This window comes from Ammodytes marinus, assembly GCF_949987685.1.
Source record: "Ammodytes marinus genome assembly, chromosome: 10".
NCBI lineage: Eukaryota > Metazoa > Chordata > Actinopteri > Uranoscopiformes > Ammodytidae > Ammodytes > Ammodytes marinus.
In genome coordinates, this window is record NC_137214.1 from 8,798,719 (window position 1) to 8,819,110 (window position 20,392).

General features: G+C 41.5%; 4 protein-coding genes across 4 annotated transcripts; 2 read left to right on the top strand and 2 right to left on the bottom strand.

The window, feature by feature from the left end:
* Nucleotides 1-15: 15 nt before the first annotated feature.
* On the bottom strand, nt 16-9,380 carry sfxn1 (sideroflexin 1). The gene is made up of 11 exons (XM_080035761.1): nt 9,317-9,380; nt 7,318-7,487; nt 7,042-7,212; nt 5,411-5,509; nt 5,213-5,288; nt 4,727-4,812; nt 4,423-4,550; nt 4,187-4,236; nt 3,865-3,914; nt 2,912-2,959; nt 16-2,732 (listed from the first exon to the last, which is right to left on the bottom strand). Exons 2-11 carry the CDS (start codon nt 7,479-7,481, stop codon nt 2,636-2,638), a joined length of 969 nt encoding a protein of 322 aa, XP_079891887.1. The 5' UTR covers nt 7,482-7,487; nt 9,317-9,380; the 3' UTR covers nt 16-2,635.
* An 851-nt stretch (nt 9,381-10,231) lies between these two features.
* LOC307256778 (serine/threonine-protein phosphatase 2A catalytic subunit beta isoform-like) lies at nt 10,232-13,410 on the bottom strand. The gene is made up of 7 exons (XM_080035871.1): nt 13,193-13,410; nt 12,568-12,777; nt 12,282-12,455; nt 12,107-12,196; nt 11,251-11,412; nt 11,031-11,149; nt 10,232-10,921 (listed from the first exon to the last, which is right to left on the bottom strand). Exons 1-7 carry the CDS (start codon nt 13,292-13,294, stop codon nt 10,849-10,851), a joined length of 930 nt encoding a protein of 309 aa, XP_079891997.1. The 5' UTR covers nt 13,295-13,410; the 3' UTR covers nt 10,232-10,848.
* Nucleotides 13,411-14,466: 1,056 nt separating this feature from the next.
* Nucleotides 14,467-17,343, top strand: atp5po (ATP synthase peripheral stalk subunit OSCP). The gene is made up of 7 exons (XM_080035380.1): nt 14,467-14,525; nt 14,810-14,854; nt 14,952-15,062; nt 15,373-15,502; nt 16,591-16,703; nt 16,849-16,935; nt 17,082-17,343. The coding sequence occupies exons 1-7, from the start codon at nt 14,499-14,501 to the stop codon at nt 17,190-17,192; spliced, it is 624 nt and encodes a 207-aa protein (XP_079891506.1). The 5' UTR covers nt 14,467-14,498; the 3' UTR covers nt 17,193-17,343.
* A 284-nt stretch (nt 17,344-17,627) lies between these two features.
* LOC307256430 (uncharacterized protein) lies at nt 17,628-19,591 on the top strand. The gene is made up of 2 exons (XM_080035379.1): nt 17,628-17,851; nt 18,125-19,591. The coding sequence occupies exons 1-2, from the start codon at nt 17,784-17,786 to the stop codon at nt 18,798-18,800; spliced, it is 744 nt and encodes a 247-aa protein (XP_079891505.1). The 5' UTR covers nt 17,628-17,783; the 3' UTR covers nt 18,801-19,591.
* Nucleotides 19,592-20,392: the final 801 nt, after the last annotated feature.

Genomic DNA, 20,392 nt, shown 5'->3' on the forward strand with positions numbered 1-20,392 from the left:
CCTAAAACACCACACCACATGATTTCATTAAATTAACTTTATTTCATCCAGTTAGTCTATACATCACATCACCCCAGTGAACTGCAAAACAATCAGATACCATTTATTGTAATGTTTTTTTTAATATATATATAAAATATTAATTTCAATTAATGCATACTGTAAATGACTTATTCCTCTCGAGTGGATTTGTATCGCTTTGGCTGTAGAGACATTGCATTTGATTTGGTAGATTGAAGTTCGTGAATCATTTATTAGGGGGTTAATTTAATATTTTTTTAAACACATTTAAGAGGAATTAGTTCTCGTTAGATGCAGTCAGAGGTGAAGGGAATAATAATTGGAAACGTCTACCAAAGGGCAAGTTTAGTATTAATCATCTTGTCTGGTCGAGGATGTAGTGAAAAGCATTGTAGTCAGGAAACTGAAGAGGTTTAACAAGTTCTAAAATTGTGCAGCAGTTTAAAAATCCTGTTACAACATTGTGCTTTTTTCTGGACTGAAACACACCACAAACAGCTGTAAATGGAAAAATGCTACATTCAGTTCACCTTAAACACTAGAATAACAAACTTCACTTCAATCCGGCTAAAGGGAACACCTCCAACTCCCAACAACAACAGACGATTCTAAAATGAAGTTTACTCATACAGCATTATAATGCAAATAGATTTACAGTATATCAAACATTAAAACACCTTACACAAATTACACACCATGATGAGCAAAAAGATGCAATGGAATCAAAATCAATGCTCACAAGCATTTACTATCACATTTTAAATGCAAACATATGCATTCATTCAAACCATATGATTTAACATACATTTATGTCATTTTTTTAAACTTGCAAAATGAAGATAGGTTTGGTCAAAGATTTGCAATAATATGCTGCTCGTGGATCTCTGTGGCTTCCTCTTTTCCTTCTCACATCCCTGATTTTTCAAAATATCCAATGATGAAAATCTGTCATGTCACCATGGCATACTGTCTCCCATCTGTTATGATCTCGGTCTAGAATTCAACTTTGACATAGTAAAAATACATTAGCTGTAAATGTTGGACTTCAACTTGAGACAACGTGACAGCCCGTTTAAGAGCGCCATCTAGTGCCGATCTAGTCCCACACAACACAATGTACACCAACCGTGTACAAATATAGCATCTGAATAGTGTCTACTGCAGGACAGGAGCAGAACAAAAGTTCAGACATCAGCCTGCACCTGTGTTAACAGCAACATATAACTGCAAGGGGTTGTTAATGATACAACATTCTAGCTGAGAACTCTAAGGTCAAAGTAATGTATTAAAAGTCCACGTAGCGGTTCATGATGGCAAACGTCATTTTTAAAAACAAATATTCGTCAGATAGATCCTTCAGTGTATCACCCTCGCTTTAAGAATAATACTATGAAAATGTGTTGTCGCCCCCTCCCACCCACCTAATATCTTAATAACAATATGATACAACTGCTGCATGAATCTAATATGTGTCACTTTGTGCTTAGGATGCTGCATTCAGGTAGGTACAGAACATAGTTACGTAGATACTGGATAAGTGTGTAAGGCATGAATGAGTTGTTGGATTTTGGTGCTATCAAACACTGTGATAATTCAATCCTGGATCAACAGCTATGATTGATGAGGGATGAGTTCATTGTGAACCTGTGTGTTTGGCTCAAGTTATTATTATTAACACCAAGTTGTCACCACCGTTGAGCTCTCCTGAGTGTAGCCTCTGTTTGAATATACAGATCATTTATCTGGAAACGATGGGTCAAATCCCACAATACTTGTACGTACAAGGATTGGTTTGTTCATGCATGTTTGGCAAATAGAATAAAAACCATGATAAACACTGGTTATTAAAGACATACTATAGCACCATGTCGGCCCATCAATGGTTGCCACCGTCATAGCATCACATCATGGGGTGGATCCCTGGAGACTTATTTTTTAGATTCATAATTACACGCGAAGAGAAGAGGCCTCAAAGCTCAATGAATTTGACTCATTTGGCAAAAATGGACTGAATGAACTAGTTAATGTGAATGTCATTCTTTGTAATCACACTGTGAACAGTAGGTAAGTGGTAGTAATTGTTGATGATGAGGTCTTAAAAAAACAAATTAAATGCGAGTACAGATTTGGCAAATGCAGGAACTGCAGAGGTCTTTGATGATTCAATGTCCTGATTATAATCAGATATTATACAGGTTAGAAATGAGCTGACCGCCAGCCTTAGGTAGCAGAGTATAAAAATGGTTTGGCTGTGACTAATGAATGACATGTCACTTACTTAAAAAAAATTAAAATACTGCACGTAAAAACAACCTTACATGATACTGTGTCCGTCATGATAAACATACAGTACATTTCATCCGGACCAGTCGGACAAAATCTTGTCTAGCGGTTACGATAAAAATCAACAATCACATTGACAAAAGCAAAGATCTCGTCATGAGGAGACTGACGGATAGAGGGAGTCCTCAGGTCTGATCCATCAGAACAATGGAAATGACGAGACTCAAACTTAACTTTGGCACACTGAATGAGGAGGGGCTGGTGGAGAGGGGGAGGACCGAGCCTGCAGCTGTGTTATGGCAGTGTTTGGATGACGGGGCGGACTGCACACTCATAGCCCTTTGTTGAAGTAGACCCTCTCCACTCCCGGGTGGTTGGCCCGGATCTTCTCCTGCAGCTCCGGCTCCAAGCGGCTGACTGAAATAGAGCTGGATGGGACGGGTAGGAATGGGAGAAATGTAAGGGGTCAGTGGGGTCAAACACACATACTGTAGGAGTGTTGTGCAACTTTTCAAGCAGAATTAATCATGCAAACTCAGCTATTAATCGAGTAGAGAAAAGGAGAAGTGACTCATATCAAAGTGTCAAGTTTGAATGTTTCACTCACCTCTTCTGTGGGAACAATGCACAGCACAGTGGAGTGGCAAACACCAGGCTGAGGAAGAAACAGAGTGAGAGTAAATTACATTGTGTAGGCACTGCATGTTTCATGTGTAAAAGCTATCCAAGATTCAGACTCTGTGCGTACTATGTGTAAACGCTGAAAAAAAATCGTATGTTAATACACAGCCTAGGCTCTGTAAACGGGCATGTTGCTAGCAATGGTGGGCCCCTTTGTTTAAGGCCACTAGACACAACAAGGTAACTTAAATGTAGCAGATTACAGCTTTAAGTGAATTAGATGCCTGCCAAATCAATTGACAAAAACATACTTTAGTCTAATTTAGCAGTATAAACACACAACAATTGCCTACAACAAACAAACATATTACAAGGAGAGCAGTGTGTGTGTGTGTGTGTGTGTGTGTGTGTGTGTGTGTGTGTGTGTGTGTGTGTGTGTGTGTGTGTGTGTGTGTGTGTGTGTGTGATTGGGCTGATGTGCTGCTGAAATCACTGTCCTGTTATTTGAGCCAAACTACAGGAATGTTACACATGATTTTTTAAATTGGTGTCTTGAGGTCACGAGAGGCAAAGCGGAGCCAGGAAACATCAACTAAGCACGTGGGAGGATATCTGTGTTTCGTTTTTCAGAGAACGACAGGAAGTGATCTGTGTGGGCATGTGTTGGTTTAACTCACTGAAAATGTTGTAGACACTCCTGCCTGTCTACTACCACTACCAGTTTACTGCTGACTGAATTACTGGTCCACAGAACTCACTCTATCTCATTAAAGTGGGACAGTCTTAAGCTTCATTGACTTATGAGCACATTCCTCTTGAGATGCGCCCCAGTATCTCGAAGGCAATGTTGAACGCGACATAAATCTTTGGATTATTGACAGTTGAATGGTTGAAAATGTTCAGAGGAATTTCACGGTGCCACCATCTCTGACCACTCACCAGAATCCCACCAGGCCCACTTGAATAGGTGCACTCATCCATGGGAACTTCTGAAAAGAGCAAGCAGAGGAGAGGAAAAAAAAATGTGTGAGGGGCCACAAAGAGCAGTGGTGAATTCCTAAACTAGAGTGGCCTCATCATGTCCTATGTGCTCTTTTCACCCCTCTGATTAAAAACAGAAACAGTAAAACAGAAAACCGTTTTAGGAATTTAACGTAAAACCTTTGCATCATTTTAAATTTGCGACAATGACGTTTATGTTGAGGAAGTTACTGCAGTAAAGTGAGTGTCCCTTGTGTCTTAAAAGGAGAAATATGCCTACCCTCAGGAAGGCCTTCTTTTCCAAGTGGTTCATTAAAAACGGGGGGATGGCTGAAAAGACACAAAATAAAAAGTATCACTACACAGTCCAATGTCAACAGATTTTTAGCAATAATCTAACAAAATTGGTGGTTTTAAACTTATATTGTTGTTTTCCTTAGTTGTCAGTGAGAGGTTAATACACATTGGAGCAGGTCTAATTGAGTAACTGCACTGAGTAGACAAAGATATTCGTACCCATTCCTGGAGAAGCCATGAGAATTCTGGAGACCACGACCTGAGAGATGGCCTGCTGTGCAGCGTTCGTTGACTCTCCTAACCGGTTGTCATTCTCATCCGTTATGGGGATGCCGTGTTTAAGTTCCCTGAAGACGAAGGGGCAAATCAAATGAATATCATTTTAGGACACCTATGAAGAATGACCTGAAAATCTTGTATGTCCAGGGCCATTTTCACTTATACTGTAGTGTTGTGTCTTTGCAAGGTCAAAGCCATTGTGTATTTCAATTGTCAACATGTTGTGCTGCATCCTCTTCCTTACCTCTGTCTCATCAGTGGGATGTTGATACAGTTAGCAGCAGCTACAGCAGCAAAGGGAACGAACCGTCCAAACAGGGGAGAGATGTGCTAGAGGAGGAGGGAAGAGGCAAAGAAGAACAGGAGGGGGGGGGACAAATGAATCACTTGGCTCTACTGCAGCCCGACAGCACGTTACGCAGGTCATAGATGTCAGGTGTTATACATGTGTAGTTTTCTATCATAAACCAGGACGTGTAACACAAAGTCACTGTATAAGGCTGGGAGGACAACATGCCGATACCGGAGCACGACCCTGTAAATAATACGGCTCTTCCACGACAAAGAGAGCATCGGTGCGTGGCTAACTTCCCAAGTCAGCACACACACACACACACACACACACACACACACACACACACACACACACACACACACACACACACACAGTGTGCGGTTTGCGCTTGATACATTAAAATGAGCTGTGGATGTGGGTTAGATGAACTGATACCTTTGTTAGTGCATTTAGTCCTAGAGCGGTGGCAACTGCCCCTGTGGTGGCAGACACATAAGCGGTGCCAAGCTGACTGCAAACAAAAAGAGGCATTGGTCACATCACACAAAAATACTGTGCACGCAACAATTTTTTTTTTGTATTTAATAGGTGTTAATACGAGCTGCTGTCAGTGCCAAATCGTCTGCCTCTTACCTGACTGATAATGGAGCATCACCGCTCCGGTTGGTATAGTTGACTATTGCGTTGAAAGACTGGTTGATCCACTGCCAGAGCAACACAGCTGGAGTTGTCCTGCAAAGATTCACAAGAAAAGAGTGTCGTTAGTACGAGAGGAAAACCATTATGTCTTATCAGCTAAAGGTTGGATTTTCAAGCCAGAGTGCTGGTTTTAGAGAGAAAGTATAATGAAACAATGGTTATAAATATTAGCTTACTTGGCTGAAAAAAAATATTCCTTTCAGGTCATTCAGTAATGTAAAACTATACGTTTAAGTTGTAGGGGATACTATGAGGGCATTTTCACACCCAGCGTTCCGAAACAAGGTTTGTCCTTCCTTCCATTGTATAGTGTTGATCCTCTTAGGTTTGGTTTCACATTGTAGTTCTGCAAGTGCACTAAAGAACTTTCCATGACATACCAACGTTAGGGATGCACCGATCCACTATTTTTAGTTCCGATCCGATTCCGATATCCGGGTTTTGGATATCGGCCGATACCGATACTGTCCGATACGATATCATAATTGGCAGACTATGCAATATTTTAATGAAAATATCAATTATAGAGTCACACAAAATAAATCCTTCTCAATGATCACTTCTGTCCCACTAGAATATGTGGTGGTCTGTTTGTCTGAACAGTCTTCCTCTCTCTGGCTGTATTTTACATAGTAGAATTTGTCACAGTGCAGAAGCCTCTCCACTTCCTTGACTTGGGTTAGCTTTGGTTAGGTCACTGGCTAACAAACTGATATGTACTGTATGTCAAAATAGAAAGTGGTGTCCTCTCTCCCTCCACCGAACGTCGGCGCATGCTCGCACGACTCGTTCGCTCTTTCATAGTAAAAAAAAATAAATAATAATATTTTATTTTTATTCTATATCGGAGCTGTCAGTCCGATATCCGATACGCAGATTTCGGCCATATCGGACCCGATACCGATACTGGATCGGATCCATCCCTAACCAACGTGCCATCATCACCTACGCTGCGTCTCCCTATACTGGACACTGATTGCTTTGTAGAGGTGCGTGTGTCTGAAGTTGACTTGTCAGTTTGGTGTGTAGCCTTTTTCCAGTTTGAACACAAGAATGTTGTTGCCAAGATAAGAATGATATTAGTATGGCTTTACATCCAGGAAATGCTTTCACTCTGAAACAAACAGAACCATGGTGAAGTTTAATCCTTTTTTAGTCAGAACATTAGTCCAGGTGTTTGGTGCAGACCAAGGTCCGGGGGCGGTTTATCATCTGTCATTTTGGTTCGGGTCAAACCAGAAAAGACCGAAATACTGGACCAAACGAGGTGGGTGTAGAAGTCCCCTGGGCCAAAAAAGAACTACTTTGGTCCCAATAATCCAGAGCTGTGTGAGAGTGAGCCAGCATGCGCAATATAAAAAGGACCCTGAAACTGGGGTAGCTAAATGGAATTCAGCCACCATTCGTTTGATTACTTACACCTGTGTAGTTCCTACTGTGTCAAAATGTCACCTGTGTTTCATTAGTTCCAGCATTAGTAGCAGCAGTAGTATTAGTGTATAGGATTAACTTGAAGCTTCAGTGCCAGTGTCACTGTTTTAACATATAATCCGCCATGTTCTTACCTGTAAAATGTCATCATGCAGCCGGTGATGGTCATGTTCATGGGAACCTGCGCCGACATGCGGCCGATAAGAATCATCTTCTCCCCAGTGTCGGGGTGGAAGGCCGAGTCAAACACATACTTGGCTCTCCACAGCTCATCTTCGGTCAGGCCTGGAGTCACTACACCTTTCCTTAGGGGGTGGACAGTGAAGGGGACATGTGTAAGGCAAGAAATAACTCAACCGACAGCGGCACTGAGTACAATATGCATCCTTTTCTGTGGTGAACTGGTTTACCTGTAGTCGGTGATGACTGTGTGTGCGTGATCTAGTTGTTCGTTGGTGAGGAGGATGTTCCTGGGGTCTGTGACGGTGAAGAAATGCTTAGCCCGACCTACAAACGTGCTCTGGTCCCACCGCGGCTCCTTGATGTTTATGGAAGTGGATAGCTCGGCTGCCATGTTTATCTGCAGAAAAGGAAAATGGAACAAATAATCAGGTCAGGTCATTTATCAGCGCATATAGGAAAAAAGTAGGCATGATTCTTTGAAGGTCAAGTTTACAGACGCCTTTTCCCCGGAGTAAATCAATGGAAGCGTATGAGACAAACGTGCTGGATCAAAGCTCAGATTCTGACATTGGGTTAGTTATCTGGGATACCAGTGTTTCATAACTGTATTGTATCAGGCTGATATGAACTGATAAGTGTTGCAGGAGCGCAGGGCCCTGCTCCAGCTCTGACCCTGGGAGTTTACGGCCCTTAACTTCTCGTTTTCTTTTGCAGACACAAGTCAGCGGAGGAGAACTCGTGGAAATAAAGCCCCTGTCTGGATCGCCCGTGCTGCTTATTCAGCATAACGTTGCCATGGCGATGGCTGACCTGACACAAGGGCTGTGAAGCACTAAATTGCAAAGCCCCATTATGAGCACACACCAACCCCCCCAAACCAGGGCTGAAAGCAGCGGCTCTCGGAGAGCCACAAAGGCCTCTGCATGCCACAGAGAATAGCTGAACAAAGTATTTATTATGTGAATGAATCAATAAACTACTAATTGTAAAGGGGGTTGAGTGAGAAAAGGCACAGTGGGTTATGCAATCTAAGCCTATACCCACCACCAGTGAGCTCCCCATTCCAACTTTATGCATATATGATTTCACAATCCAGAAAACCAGATAAGACTGGTCTGCACTGAATGGACACTGCACTGAACTATGTAAAACATCAGCTTTGTGGATGTGCTTGCTGCAGCTTCCCCCTAGAGTGTGTGGGTCCACATAACATAACCCAGTCTGATCTGGTTTTTTAACCATTCATGCACGCTCAGGGTGAACTCCAAAGTGCAGCAAGTCGGTGCATGGAGCTGGAGCAGCAGCAGCATGATGAAACACAACCTGAAATTGCACCAAAGATGGCTGCTGGATTGGCAAGAAAAGAGGAAAGTCTTCTGTTGTTCAGCTGGCGGCGTGCAGGAGGCGTGCTGTCGCTTTAAATCGAATTTCACTCCACGGGGTTCTCACGAGATGACAACAGCCCCTATTCTGGGTCTAACTAAAGAAAAAAATAGAAGAGACCCACACCACAAGCTGCTTGAACAGCGGTTACAGGTTCTGTCACCCCCCCTGGTTCATAGCAGTGATATAATTATTAATGTCTAATAAAAGGTGATTGTCAAAGCACTGAACTCTGGACTGACATGGACCTTGATCTATAAACGCTGGCTGCTGCTTCTGCCCTCGCTCTCAACCAATCAAAGGAGGCTTTCGTGGCTACACATTAACCTGCAATTCACAACACCTGCTTATAATGAGATAAATCAAACGGCCAATGCAGCATCTCATGACAGCACATATTTTAAACATCATTTCTTTTGTGTGTCTGGCATCTATTGCATTGTGGGGGAAGGTTGCTTTCTGCGTAAACAATGACTGGATACGGTTAATTGTTCAAGCCGACGTAGACCAGTCAGATCTGGACTGTCACTGGAGGGTTTTTTTTTGCATCCGAGCAAAGCAATTTAACCTTTGCCAATTAATAAAAATATCAAATATCACCATTATTTCCACTAAAGACCAATTAGGCGCTGCATCTGTCCAGACCCATGATTGTCCAGCTGTGCGCCCCAGATTCAACTAGTATCAGCCTGCCACATCCACACATCAGGCGGGCTTCTCAAGGAGACAACCCCGTCTCACTTACACTTTCCCCGGACCTAAGACCCAAAGTACACGCTGATCCTTTCTACGCCGACGCCTCGTTGGACCCATTTTTGGAAATAAAATGCACAGGTTACTTACTGCACTGTGGGCTCCGGCGGTCCGCGAGAGGTGTCCCTGAAAGGCTGCAGCCAGCTAATTTGACATGCAGCAGCGTCAGCGCAGCCACAGAGCACGGGGAAGCACACCCGGCAGCGTCACGAACTTCACCGACAAAATAAAAGCCCTTTCTCAGAAAAGCAATTCCACACTGGAAAAAAAGACAGGAGCTGAATTGATAGGCAACTAAAGAAAAAGAGTTGTTTAAATTATGTGTTGATTTGGAACTCATATTATTACATTGTAAACATTGTAGGTCAAAATCTGAGGTGATACATTGTTTCATTTCACTTCTTCCTCAGAAATGATGCTTTTATTTTCAGCTGCATGCTGAGCCCTACATCCGTTAACGGTCTGTCATTTCCGCCACCTTGATTCACAAGCAGTAAATCATTAATAACTGCTAAAACTTTGGATTTACACACACGCACGCGCGTGCACTAGCCTTCCATTGATACGAAGCACTAATATTTTGTGGAAATGTTATTCATTAATTAATGAGAAAAACATACAACATGTAGCCTAACACAATTGAGCGCAAACTAGCCCCATATTATTGTATTATATTGCCATATTTCGACCCTGTGTCAAAATTATGATATAGCAAACTGTAATGCAAATGAAATTATAAATTATAAATACATTTAATTACCCGACTTCCTGAACAGATTCAAAGTGTGGCTGATTATCCTATCAGAGCTAGTTATCACTAGCTGCTTTTGGGTGTCTGTTTCCATCTAGTGGTGACTGGGGAGAGGGAACGTTGCCACAAACTCTACCTAAAGGAAATAAATGACGAAGCAACTTCAGTCTTTATTTCGTATAGCTTTGGCTGCAAAACATTGAATTGTTTAATTATGTATTTCTCTTTTTACAACTGAACTGTCATTTGTGCCAATATTGCCCACTTCAATGGAAATGCATTAACTCCCATACGAGACAGCAGAGCAGAAAGAGAGCTACTTAACACTATAACAGGGTATAAAAGAGAACATAGTCTGTCAAGTGCTGTGTGATAAAAATCAAATACAAAAGTGCAAAGAGAACAGATTCACTTCCGACGGCTAACCCTATCGTCTCACTTCACAAAATAAACGGTTGCGCTTTGGTTACAAAAAGAAAAAAGAAATTCACATTATATTTACTGCAACCTTTGATTTGAGGCCATGCCAAGTGAAAGATGCAGCTTACGTACTGTATGTGGCAACACACTCAGGTCTTCATTAAAAGCCTAACACAATGATTACTTACATTTAGTTGTTATTCTCAGCGTTATTCAGGTTTCCTGACAAACCAGCAGGTATTGTGACAGTATTGTTCATAGTAGCAATCATTTCTAGCAATAAAAACATGCACAGAGAGGAAAAAGTTGAAACGATGGTGGTGCTTAGCTAGATGTGTTTTCGTTTCCATTTCACTGTGATTATGGCACACATTTCTTCTTTTGGTCCATGGGGTTATATGAATGCTTCCTTTCTCAAGGTGTAGCCTTTCACCATCCTCACCAGTGAGATTTACAGGAAATAGTCTGGTGTGCGCCGTGTCACATGGGGCTCTCCTCTGCGCGGAGCAGGGTCAAACTGTAAGCTGAAACAACCAAAGAGAAGGACTCACATTATGAGAGCTTTCCTCAATTACAAATTATATATATATATATTATAATCAAGTTTATGTAAAAAAAATAAACACTACTTACAAGGAGTATTTCAGTGTGTCATCAAGTTCCATGATTGCCGCCTGGTTACCACAACGATAGCAATAGTTTGGTGCGCTGAAGATGGTCACAACATTGCGGTCGTGGCACCAGTTATATCCCTAGATCAAGAGAGTACTTGCATGTTATCTATTTCACATAAAATGTAGTTTCTGTCTTAAAAATAGAATTAACTTTCAGCGAATGAACAACGTTAAATTACCTCCATCACCAGCTGGTGGGCTCTTGACACCAAAGTTAGGCCGTTGGCGTGGTTGAAAGTCTCAGAAATGTCCTGCCCGAAGGTGTAACCTGCACCACGGGGTGAGATGCCCCAGCCACCACGGTCGTCTGGGTCCGACCATAACAAGTCACACATTGGACCCTGAAACATGGAGGAGACATCAGTGGTGTTGACCTACAGTTTTGGGACACTAAAAAAAACTACACACAACAAATTAACTTAAATGCTTTATTCATTTTTTTCTCATTTAGAAATATCAATTAATCTGCTAACTTTCTTTATCTATCATTCGATCTAGAAAATTGTTTGTTTTGCAGAAAAGAAGAAATTTACATTTTTGCAACAAAAACATATTAAATGGTTACTAAGTCATTATAACTGCTGCAGATTAATTCTCTATGGATCAACTCATCTTTTCGACACAAACTTTTATAATAAAATCTAAAGAATGTGCATGTATAGCAGACTAATGTAAAAATTAAAAAAATTATTGGAGCATCCTTGCAGCTACATGCACCAGCAAACGGCTAAACATAACTATTTTAACATCCATATGTTATAGCAGTAAATAACAGGATGCTTTTTTTATTTTTATTTTTTTTAAGATATTTTTTTGGCATTTTTATGCTTTATTGACAGTGCAGAGAGACAGAGGTGAAATGGGGCAGAGAGGGTAGTGACATGCAGAGAACGACCGCGGGTGGGAATCGAACCCGGGTCTGCTGCTGAGAGGGGGACGCCTTACCAAAGGCGCCCCCAACAGGATACTTAATCATCTAGAAGGGGCCTTCAAGAGAAGGTCCTCTAATGCCAATTCTACATGGACTGAATTTACCTCGTGAGGAACCTCCTGCAGGCGATCCAGCGCTCTGATGTGTTCCAGTGTGTCTATTGAAGGGGACAGTCCTCCATGGAGGCAGAAAATCTTACACAAGAAAGAGACAATAAATAGCAGAGTCCCCTCGGTCTGAGCTTTATGTCACATATGACATCTGAATACACACGCTCACCTGGTTGTCTACCAGCGCAGTGAGGGGCAGATAGTCAAACAGATCTGTGAAGTACTTCCAAACGTTGGCATTTCCATATTTCCTTAAGCACTCGTCGTAGAAGCCGTACACTTGTGTGATCTGTCTGCTCTCATGGTTCCCTCGGAGGATAGTGATTCGTTCGCGAAACCTCACCTACAGAGAGGGACATTCAAAAAATATATATATTAAACAAAGCAAGAACATTTGTCTTTCCCTGAACACCAAATTCATACCCAACTTGCTTATATCACAGCATCAGTTTTACCTTAAGGGAGACCAGGAGAGAAACTGTCTCCACAGAGTAGTAGCCTCTGTCCACATAGTCCCCCATGAAGAGGTAGTTAGTGTCTGGAGACTTGCCCCCGATCTTAAACAGCTCCATCAGGTCATGAAACTGACCGTGGACATCTCCGCAGACTGTCACTGGACATCTCACCTCCTGTACATTGGACTCCTTTGTCAGGATCTCTTTGGCCTTTAATGAAGGGCCAAGGAAAGAAAAACACAGGGTTATGATTAACAGGTAACATGGTGCAGTGTGGGAGTGCACATGTTTTTATTATTACATTTTTCTATACAAGCCAGGAGACACTGAATATTAGTCCCTTTTCAGATTGTGAAGTGATGCAGCACATCATAATACAGTGTGCTGCTGTGTGGTAGTGCCAGTGCACTCCAGTGGGTGAAGAGATTGCAACTAGAGGTGGGCGTAGCTAGGGAAAACATTCGCAGGCATGCTCCTCCATCTTCTTCTTGGCCAGTGGCTTCTCATAGCAAAAGCGCTGCAGCCAAATGGTGTGCTCCAAAAGCGAGGCCACAACATGCATTAGCGACATGATTCAGGAGATGTCACAGCTAACGGTCCACTAGCATTGCTACTAGCTCCTTACCTTCTCACACAGGACTTTGACCTGATTCTCAGTTAGCTGTTTGCACTCGTTCAGCTGTTCAATCCATCCGTCCAACTCCTTGGTGAATGTCTTGTCGTCCATGCCTAGTTTGCCGTCAGCTAGCGAGCCGACCAGCTTGAAAGCTCCTCAGGAAAACGCTTCGCTATTTAGTTATGTTTTTAGATGGCCCCGTCTACGCAACGTCCTCACCACAAGCTCTCTGGTCATTCGCAGTTTGTGTGTGTTTGTGCGCGCGTGTGTTTGTGTATGAGTGTGCGCGTGCTCTGCGATAACGAATGCGTCAACCGCCCTTATATTACTGCCTTGAGTTTGGTAGGGACTCGTGTGTTTTTAAGTTAAAATTATACAGAAATTATGAAAGCTACTTGTCCTCGTTAAACAACCAAGGTCATACATGTAGCTGTTATTGTCGCAAATAGGCTTTAGAAGAACCTTGGAATTGTTTTTAGATTGCAACCTGCCAACTCTGGTCCAAAGCTAGGCTGGTACCATATTAAACATTATTTCAAGAGGGATTTAAATAAAATTCCTCGTTAGTTGTCAGTGCAGGTTAATTCATAATGTGTTTTTCTATCCTCTTTAGTTTATTAAAGTCAATTTCTTGATATCAGTGATTAAATAAATGGAATTTGGTGGTTGTTTTGTAGCCTATGGAAGCCCTAAATAGACAGTAATCATACATTTTCCCTTTATAGGCCTAGCCTATAATTTAAATTCGGTTTTCCCGCGATGGTGAGTTCATTAGCCTCTTTCTTTCTTTCTTTCTTTCTTTCTTTCTTTCTTTCTTTCTTTCTTTCTTTCTTTCTTTCTTTCTTTCTTTCTTTCTTTCTTTCTTTCTTTCTTTCTTTCTATCTTTCTATCTTTCTTTCTAGTCTATCTATCTATCTATCTATCTATCTATCTATCTATCTATCTATCTATCTATCTATCTATCTATCTATCTATCTATCTATCTATCTATCTATCTATCTATCTATCTATCTATCTATCTATAGCCATGTCTGTCAGAAAAGATTAAAAAGTAAAGAAGGCTACTTTAATTTGCAACATTGATATGATCAAATAGCATGATTTTTCCATGTATCAGAATAATGTGGCAATGCTACTTGACATATTTTAAGCATATTAAAAACATTTTGTGGCTTTAGGTTTCCACGGTTTCCCTCGCATGTCAGAATGGTCAGAATGCGCCACGTTGAAAAGACTACATTACCCACAACTACAGCCTCCTACTCTAACGGACATGCGCACTCGCTCGCTCTACTCAGCACAGCTGTAGGAGAAAATGGCAGCACACATGCTAGGACAGCAGGTAAGACGTTCAATGATTTTCACGATTTCAACAATATTACAATAGTTTTGTCCGACAATATTATGTCTAAAAACATGTCTGAAGGACTGTATTCCCTCTGAAGACCCGGAGGTAAAGCTGAATTTCCAAAATATCCACACGACGCTTTGCACTTGAATGACTGCTAACGGCGTTAGCCTACATGCTAGCTGTCTAAAGTAAATGGTACAACGCGTACCTAAAGTTCATCAGCTTAAGCTCTGGTTTTCTCTGTGTTGATGATTATGCATTTTATCCTCATCTAGGCCCGCCAGTTCAGCACGTCTGTGGTCAGACCAATACTGGTCAAGGTAAATGCCGTCAGATTGCATGAAGCATAACCTTGCATAATATAACCAAAGTTAATGGTCGCTGGAGATTTTAATCTGTTGTATTATGTCCTCCTAGTCTCCCCTCACGGTGTATGGAGTGGAGGGCCGCTATGCCACTGCTCTGTTCTCAGCTGCCAGTAAGAAGAAACAACTGGAACAAGTGGAGCAGGAGCTGGTGAAAGTTCGGGTAAGTCAGAAAATAAATAGGGCACTATAAATGTGGAGGTCAGTAGATGATGAAAGTATTGTTTTCCTCAACATTTTAAACCCATTACCAACAATATATAATGTGTGTATCACTGTTGGTATTTGAATTGATCAGTGTCATAAATTGTTCAAATTAACGAGTTATTTATTTACAGTGTCATACATTTATGAAAATCGATAAATGTGCATTGGGATAATGATTGAATGATGATGCTATATAATCCATGCACTTTCAGCCCAACCTGCCTTTTCTCCTACTACATAACCTTTATTGCCATTTTGTTTTTCAGGCCATTATCAAGGACCCCAAGCTTTCCAGTATCATCATGAATCCTCATGTTAAGCGTGCCCTCAAGCAGAAGACTTTCACTGCTGCTCTCACGAAGGCCAAAGTTTCACCCATCACCATGAACTTCATCAGTGAGTGATCACTGCCTACTGCTGAGTGGCTCCATTGCTGCTATGTGTCTGGCCTCTTCTTTAGGCTTTGCATTATCCTAAGTAGACCATACTAGACCATGTGTTTAAGTGTTCATTCAAATTATTGCGAAAGGCTCACCTTAACATTTTACTTTTTGGTTTCTTATCGTAAGCCAATTGCATTAGTATCACATGTAATGCTCGGAAGGAAAAAATATGTTTTTTTTAATGCAACAACTTTTGTTTGCCTCATACAGATGATCTTTTTTATGATTAGTGCCAAGTTAAAATGTAAAAACAGACTCTTTTCATCTAGGACAATTGCATATGTAATATATAGTTTAGCCTCCATGCACACAATTAAACTAAAATCAACTGCAGCTCTTAATGCCTTTCTTGAGTTCCTGTGACCTCCATATAGAGGTCACTGCTAAGGACTGTCAGACCCAATGACTACGCTCTCATTATACAGCTGGTTTGCATATTTTACCATTTGGGTGGAAGTGTGTTTGGGAAGGGGGTGTCGCTATTTTTTTGGATTCATTTGGGGCATACATTTAAAACATGTTTTAGGAAGTTTCAAATCGAATAGGAAAACTGTACTTGGATAAAAACATGCACTCGGGTGTGCATCCACGCCGACCTGTGATGTGAGGGCTTTTAATCCTGACAAAAACGTATGCTTTTCACAGATTAAGCCATGTAAGGCTAATTAAATTATGTAAATAATAATTATTTCATTTTGACAGGTCAATTGTAAGCTCCACTATGCATTTCCCACAGCAGCATTACTGCTGCATCGGAGTACTGTATTGATTTTTATGATGGTCTAAACTGGAGCGCATGTTTCTATATATACATTTTACGCTTACATTTAAGCGTAAAATGTATATTGCAGGACCAATTGGAAGATATTACTAACAAATCTTTATTTTTAGCTGATTTAGTACAATGTGAGTGCCGTTTACTATAAATTTATACTAGTAAATCTAAAGTATATATATTCTCAACTTGAATTTGTCAGATGTTGATAAAGAGAAATGGACATGGGTTACTTGCTCAAACACATCCTGCTTTTTGTTTTGCAGATGTTTTGGGTGACAATCGTCGTCTCCCTTTAACTGGTGATGTCATCACTGCTTTTAACAAGATGATGAGCGCACACCGTGGAGAGGTCCCCTGCATCGTCACTACTTCTCATGTAAGAAATGGACAGACGTGCATTATGTGTGTCCCTGATGTTAAATCTCCCACACATCAAATATACAGTCCTGATTATCATTCACTTATAGGAATGAATTGTATCCTTTTAACTATATACTGTATATCATTTTTTCCCACTTCAGCCTTTGGATGAAGCTAGTCTTGCTGCCCTGAAGGTAGCTCTCAACGGCTTTCTTCAGAAGGGTCAAACTATCTTGCTGCAAACAAAGGTAAATTGTCAATGCATTTCCCTTGTACTTGCTGTGAATTAATGGTGATTTTTGAAAAACACACTGACATCAATTTAATGATTCACCAATAATAATTTCACTCCATCGCAGTAATCTGTCATATCAAACTGTTATCTCCTCCTCAGTCGGATTCCTCAATACTGGGAGGCATGATCGTCAGTATCGGAGACAATTACGTGGACATGTCCACCAAAACAAAGATCAGGAAGCTGACCGCGCTCATCAAGGAAACTTAAGTCCTGTGGACTTAGATTGGAGACCAACATTGGGGAAATGCTGATAAATGTAAATTGCTAGCTGTTCTGGCACTGCAGTTGATCCATAAATCCAGTGTCTGTGCTTAAATTCATATGGATGTTAATAAAAAGTATACAAAATGGAGAATCACCCTTTGTTTGTTGTTGTCATTGTGTAACATGTATGTTCATATTTCCAAACAATGACCATACTGGTCATAATTATCTGAATGCATGAGTTAGTTAGTTAATAGTGACTGAAAATTATGTATTTTCTGAAGTAGTTTCCATTTTAATATTGACAATATTGTAACAACAGGTCTTTGTTTAATATGAGCATTTCTGCAGAACCACATTGGATGATTTGTCTACTACGTTTCAGGGAAGCGATTGTGCGCATGCGCGGTTAACGCATCCTGTTTTATACAAAAAAAATCCAGGCGAAAATGGCTGCCTCTCTGATCTAAACCTCTGCTTAAAGGATTAAATGAGAATGAAATAGCCAGCAAAAAATATCAGTCCCGTTTCAAGACCGCACCGATGGAGGTCAGGACGTAGTTTGTGCAGCGCCTGCTTAAAGAAGATGTGGCTATGAGAGAAGGAAAATGTATGCGACTCGAATTTAACCCTTACCAGTTCAACATCCACCAAAAAATAAGGTAGGCTGCGTACAATTTTTAATTTACGTTCTCAATATAGGGTAGCACATTGGGGGAAACATTCAGTTTTGTGCATGCCACCTTTTAGGTTTTCCGAACTACAACTGTAGTTTACGTCGCTTTGTCTTGACATCACTTGTGTTTTGTGTTGCAACGGTAAAAGGCCTGTGTGCTCCACCAAAAGTAAGCTGCTAAAAATGCTTTGTCTTGTGACAGCATACACGAGTGGATGTGTAGCCTTTCTAACCTTATGTTCCCGTTTCTCTCCAACAGAAAAATGATGCACCAAGTGACCAACAGCAACAGTGACTATTGTATGACTGGGCTGACAGAGGAGTGTCACCCAGCCAGCCACTTTGATCTATGTAGCACACAATCCAACAAATTCTACCCATCTCCCCTAACCCCTGGTTTACAGCTGTCCCTGGCAGGCCTCGCCCCTTTGCCACAGGGCATGCACAAACCTACGGCATTTCAATTGCAAGAAGCCCAGAATGACTTCCAAGCTCAGGCGGTGAGAATCAGAGGCGGTGAGGCTGCAGCACCCGATGGCTCTAAGAAGAAGAAGGGCATGGGGAAGTCAGGGCGCAGAGGAAGGCCATCGGGGACCACTAAGTCAGCCGGTTACCGTACCAGTACTGGACGTCCCCTTGGGACAACCAGAGCGGCTGGCTTCAAAACCAGCCCAGGGAGGCCCCTTGGTACCACCAAAGCAGCAGGGTACAAGGTCAGTCCAGGCAGGCCCCCTGGCAGCATCAAAAGTCTAGCCCGGCTCAAGAAGCTGGAGTTTGGCTGTGACGGCAGTGCCAAGAAACTTGACTTAAGCATCTGCAGTCTTCCAAAGAAACTGGACTTCACTGGCTGTGACGTTCCACCTTTTCCATACGCCATGATGGAGAAGAGACCCCTCTGTGAGCCTGGCGGCAAAGTGGATGAAACCAGCGAATAGTCTGAAGAAAAACATTTGGGAACACAAGCAAGAGGATGCTTTGTTTAAAACAAAACATTTGTCTCAAATGTTAACGGAAAGAACTTTGGGCCATCCAGCCTCTCATAATAAATGATTAGAAGAAGTATGTTATTCAAGTTTGGCTGAGATGCATGCATATGAATTAATCAATCAGTATAGGCAACAAAAAAAAACATTGTATTTATCAGTTTGTGGTTGAAAACCTCACTAGAGTGGATCTTTTTTCCCTCTGACTTTGTAACATGTTCTCCCTCTCTCTGTAACATGTTCTCCCTCTCTCTGTAACATGTTCTCCCTCTCTGCTTTACATATTTCTATGGCCAGATTCTTGTGATGTTTTTTTACATTTATAAAAAATTGAATTTTTAGTACAAACAGCAAATCAAATTTGCTTTGTTTTCCTTCTTCTTCTTCAGCATAAATTTGTGGACGTGTAGTTGTCCTTTGAGTGTTGTCCAGTTCACTGTGTTTTCTTTAGTGTCATTATCCTGCATCATGCCTACATGGGAACACCGCAATACAACACACGGTCATAAAGATCCTTTTTGAAAGCAGTATTTGTTATTTCTGCACTCTGTGAATATAGTTTTGAATATGTATTGTATAACAGCCTGTTTTTGTCCTGAAACTCACTTGATAAGCACTTCCAGAATCACATGTATATTGTTATGCTGTTCATTAAAGAGAAAACGTCATAAAACAGTTATGAAAAACCATTTAATAATTATGCTTATGTGCTGTATGTGAAACCAAAATAAAAGAATTTGTCTTTTCCACTAAACTATTTCCTGTCCAAATTGAAGCATGTGAGTCCCCCTGTGGACACTAGAGGGCCCGTGTCCCCTCACTATAATCACCTTGTAATAATGCCTTTATTCACCCCCTGTTAAAATACATTACGGCGTTCTGACCTTCACGTTTCTAATGTTTGTTCTCACACAATCGCGAAAATCGCATTCTTTAGAAATACAAATTAAGGTCCATGTTTTATTATTGTCATGTAAACGCCAGCCAGCTGATCTAATAGGGTGGCTGAACAAGTTACCTCTCTTATGTGTCTAGTGTTTCTACCGCATCGTTCAACCACAAAAAAGGTTAAGGAAATGAACCACCCATAGAACCGAGCCATCAACCCTGATAGTGTATTTAAAAACCTGCGCAGAGAGGTAAGTTCCTCTGCTGTCAAGTATACGGTAACTGGATGGTCTTTGTTTGATCCAAGCACTGGCCCACTGCAGCGAGCCTATTGTGCTCTTTGAAGTTTGCGCGTTTGTGGACTGATTTACAATACGCGCACCAAATCCTAACAGTAGCCTACTACATGAGGAAGATGTCCACTGGGGTTTGTAATCCGAGCAAACCCCCTATATATTTTTTTTGTAATGCACGCTTACAGCCACACTGACTCCTGTATCTCCTTTTCCTGAGCGCCTGGCGGCCTGTTTCCTCATGTCAGAGGAGATTTCGAGGCAACATGGCGCACGGAGTTTGGTTTGACCGGAGAGGGCCGTGTGGCTGCTTGCGCATGGCAATCATTTTGTCGCTTAGCTCGATCAGACGCTCGGCCCGGG

Excerpts from the sequence above, each read along its gene's own strand:
- sfxn1 (XM_080035761.1), bottom strand. The coding sequence starts at position 7,481 with ATGGCAGCCGAGCTATCCACTTCCATAAACATCAAGGAGCCGCGGTGG. Across the intron at positions 4,813-5,212 it reads GACTAAATGCACTAACAAAG|CACATCTCTCCCCTGTTTGG; the intron begins GTATCAGTTCAT and ends CTCCTCCTCTAG. Across the intron at positions 2,960-3,864 it reads GTGGGCCTGGTGGGATTCTG|CCTGGTGTTTGCCACTCCAC; the intron begins GTGAGTGGTCAG and ends TTTCTTCCTCAG.
- LOC307256778 (XM_080035871.1), bottom strand. The coding sequence starts at position 13,294 with ATGGACGACAAGACATTCACCAAGGAGTTGGACGGATGGATTGAACAG. Across the intron at positions 12,778-13,192 it reads TCAAAGTCCTGTGTGAGAAG|GCCAAAGAGATCCTGACAAA; the intron begins GTAAGGAGCTAG and ends CCTTCATTAAAG. Across the intron at positions 11,413-12,106 it reads TGCAGGAGGTTCCTCACGAG|GGTCCAATGTGTGACTTGTT; the intron begins GTAAATTCAGTC and ends TCCATGTTTCAG.
- atp5po (XM_080035380.1), top strand. The coding sequence starts at position 14,499 with ATGGCAGCACACATGCTAGGACAGCAG. Across the intron at positions 15,503-16,590 it reads CATCACCATGAACTTCATCA|ATGTTTTGGGTGACAATCGT; the intron begins GTGAGTGATCAC and ends TTTGTTTTGCAG. Across the intron at positions 16,704-16,848 it reads GCATCGTCACTACTTCTCAT|CCTTTGGATGAAGCTAGTCT; the intron begins GTAAGAAATGGA and ends TTCCCACTTCAG.
- LOC307256430 (XM_080035379.1), top strand. The coding sequence starts at position 17,784 with ATGAGAGAAGGAAAATGTATGCGACTCGAATTTAACCCTTACCAGTTC. Across the intron at positions 17,852-18,124 it reads AACATCCACCAAAAAATAAG|AAAAATGATGCACCAAGTGA; the intron begins GTAGGCTGCGTA and ends TCTCTCCAACAG.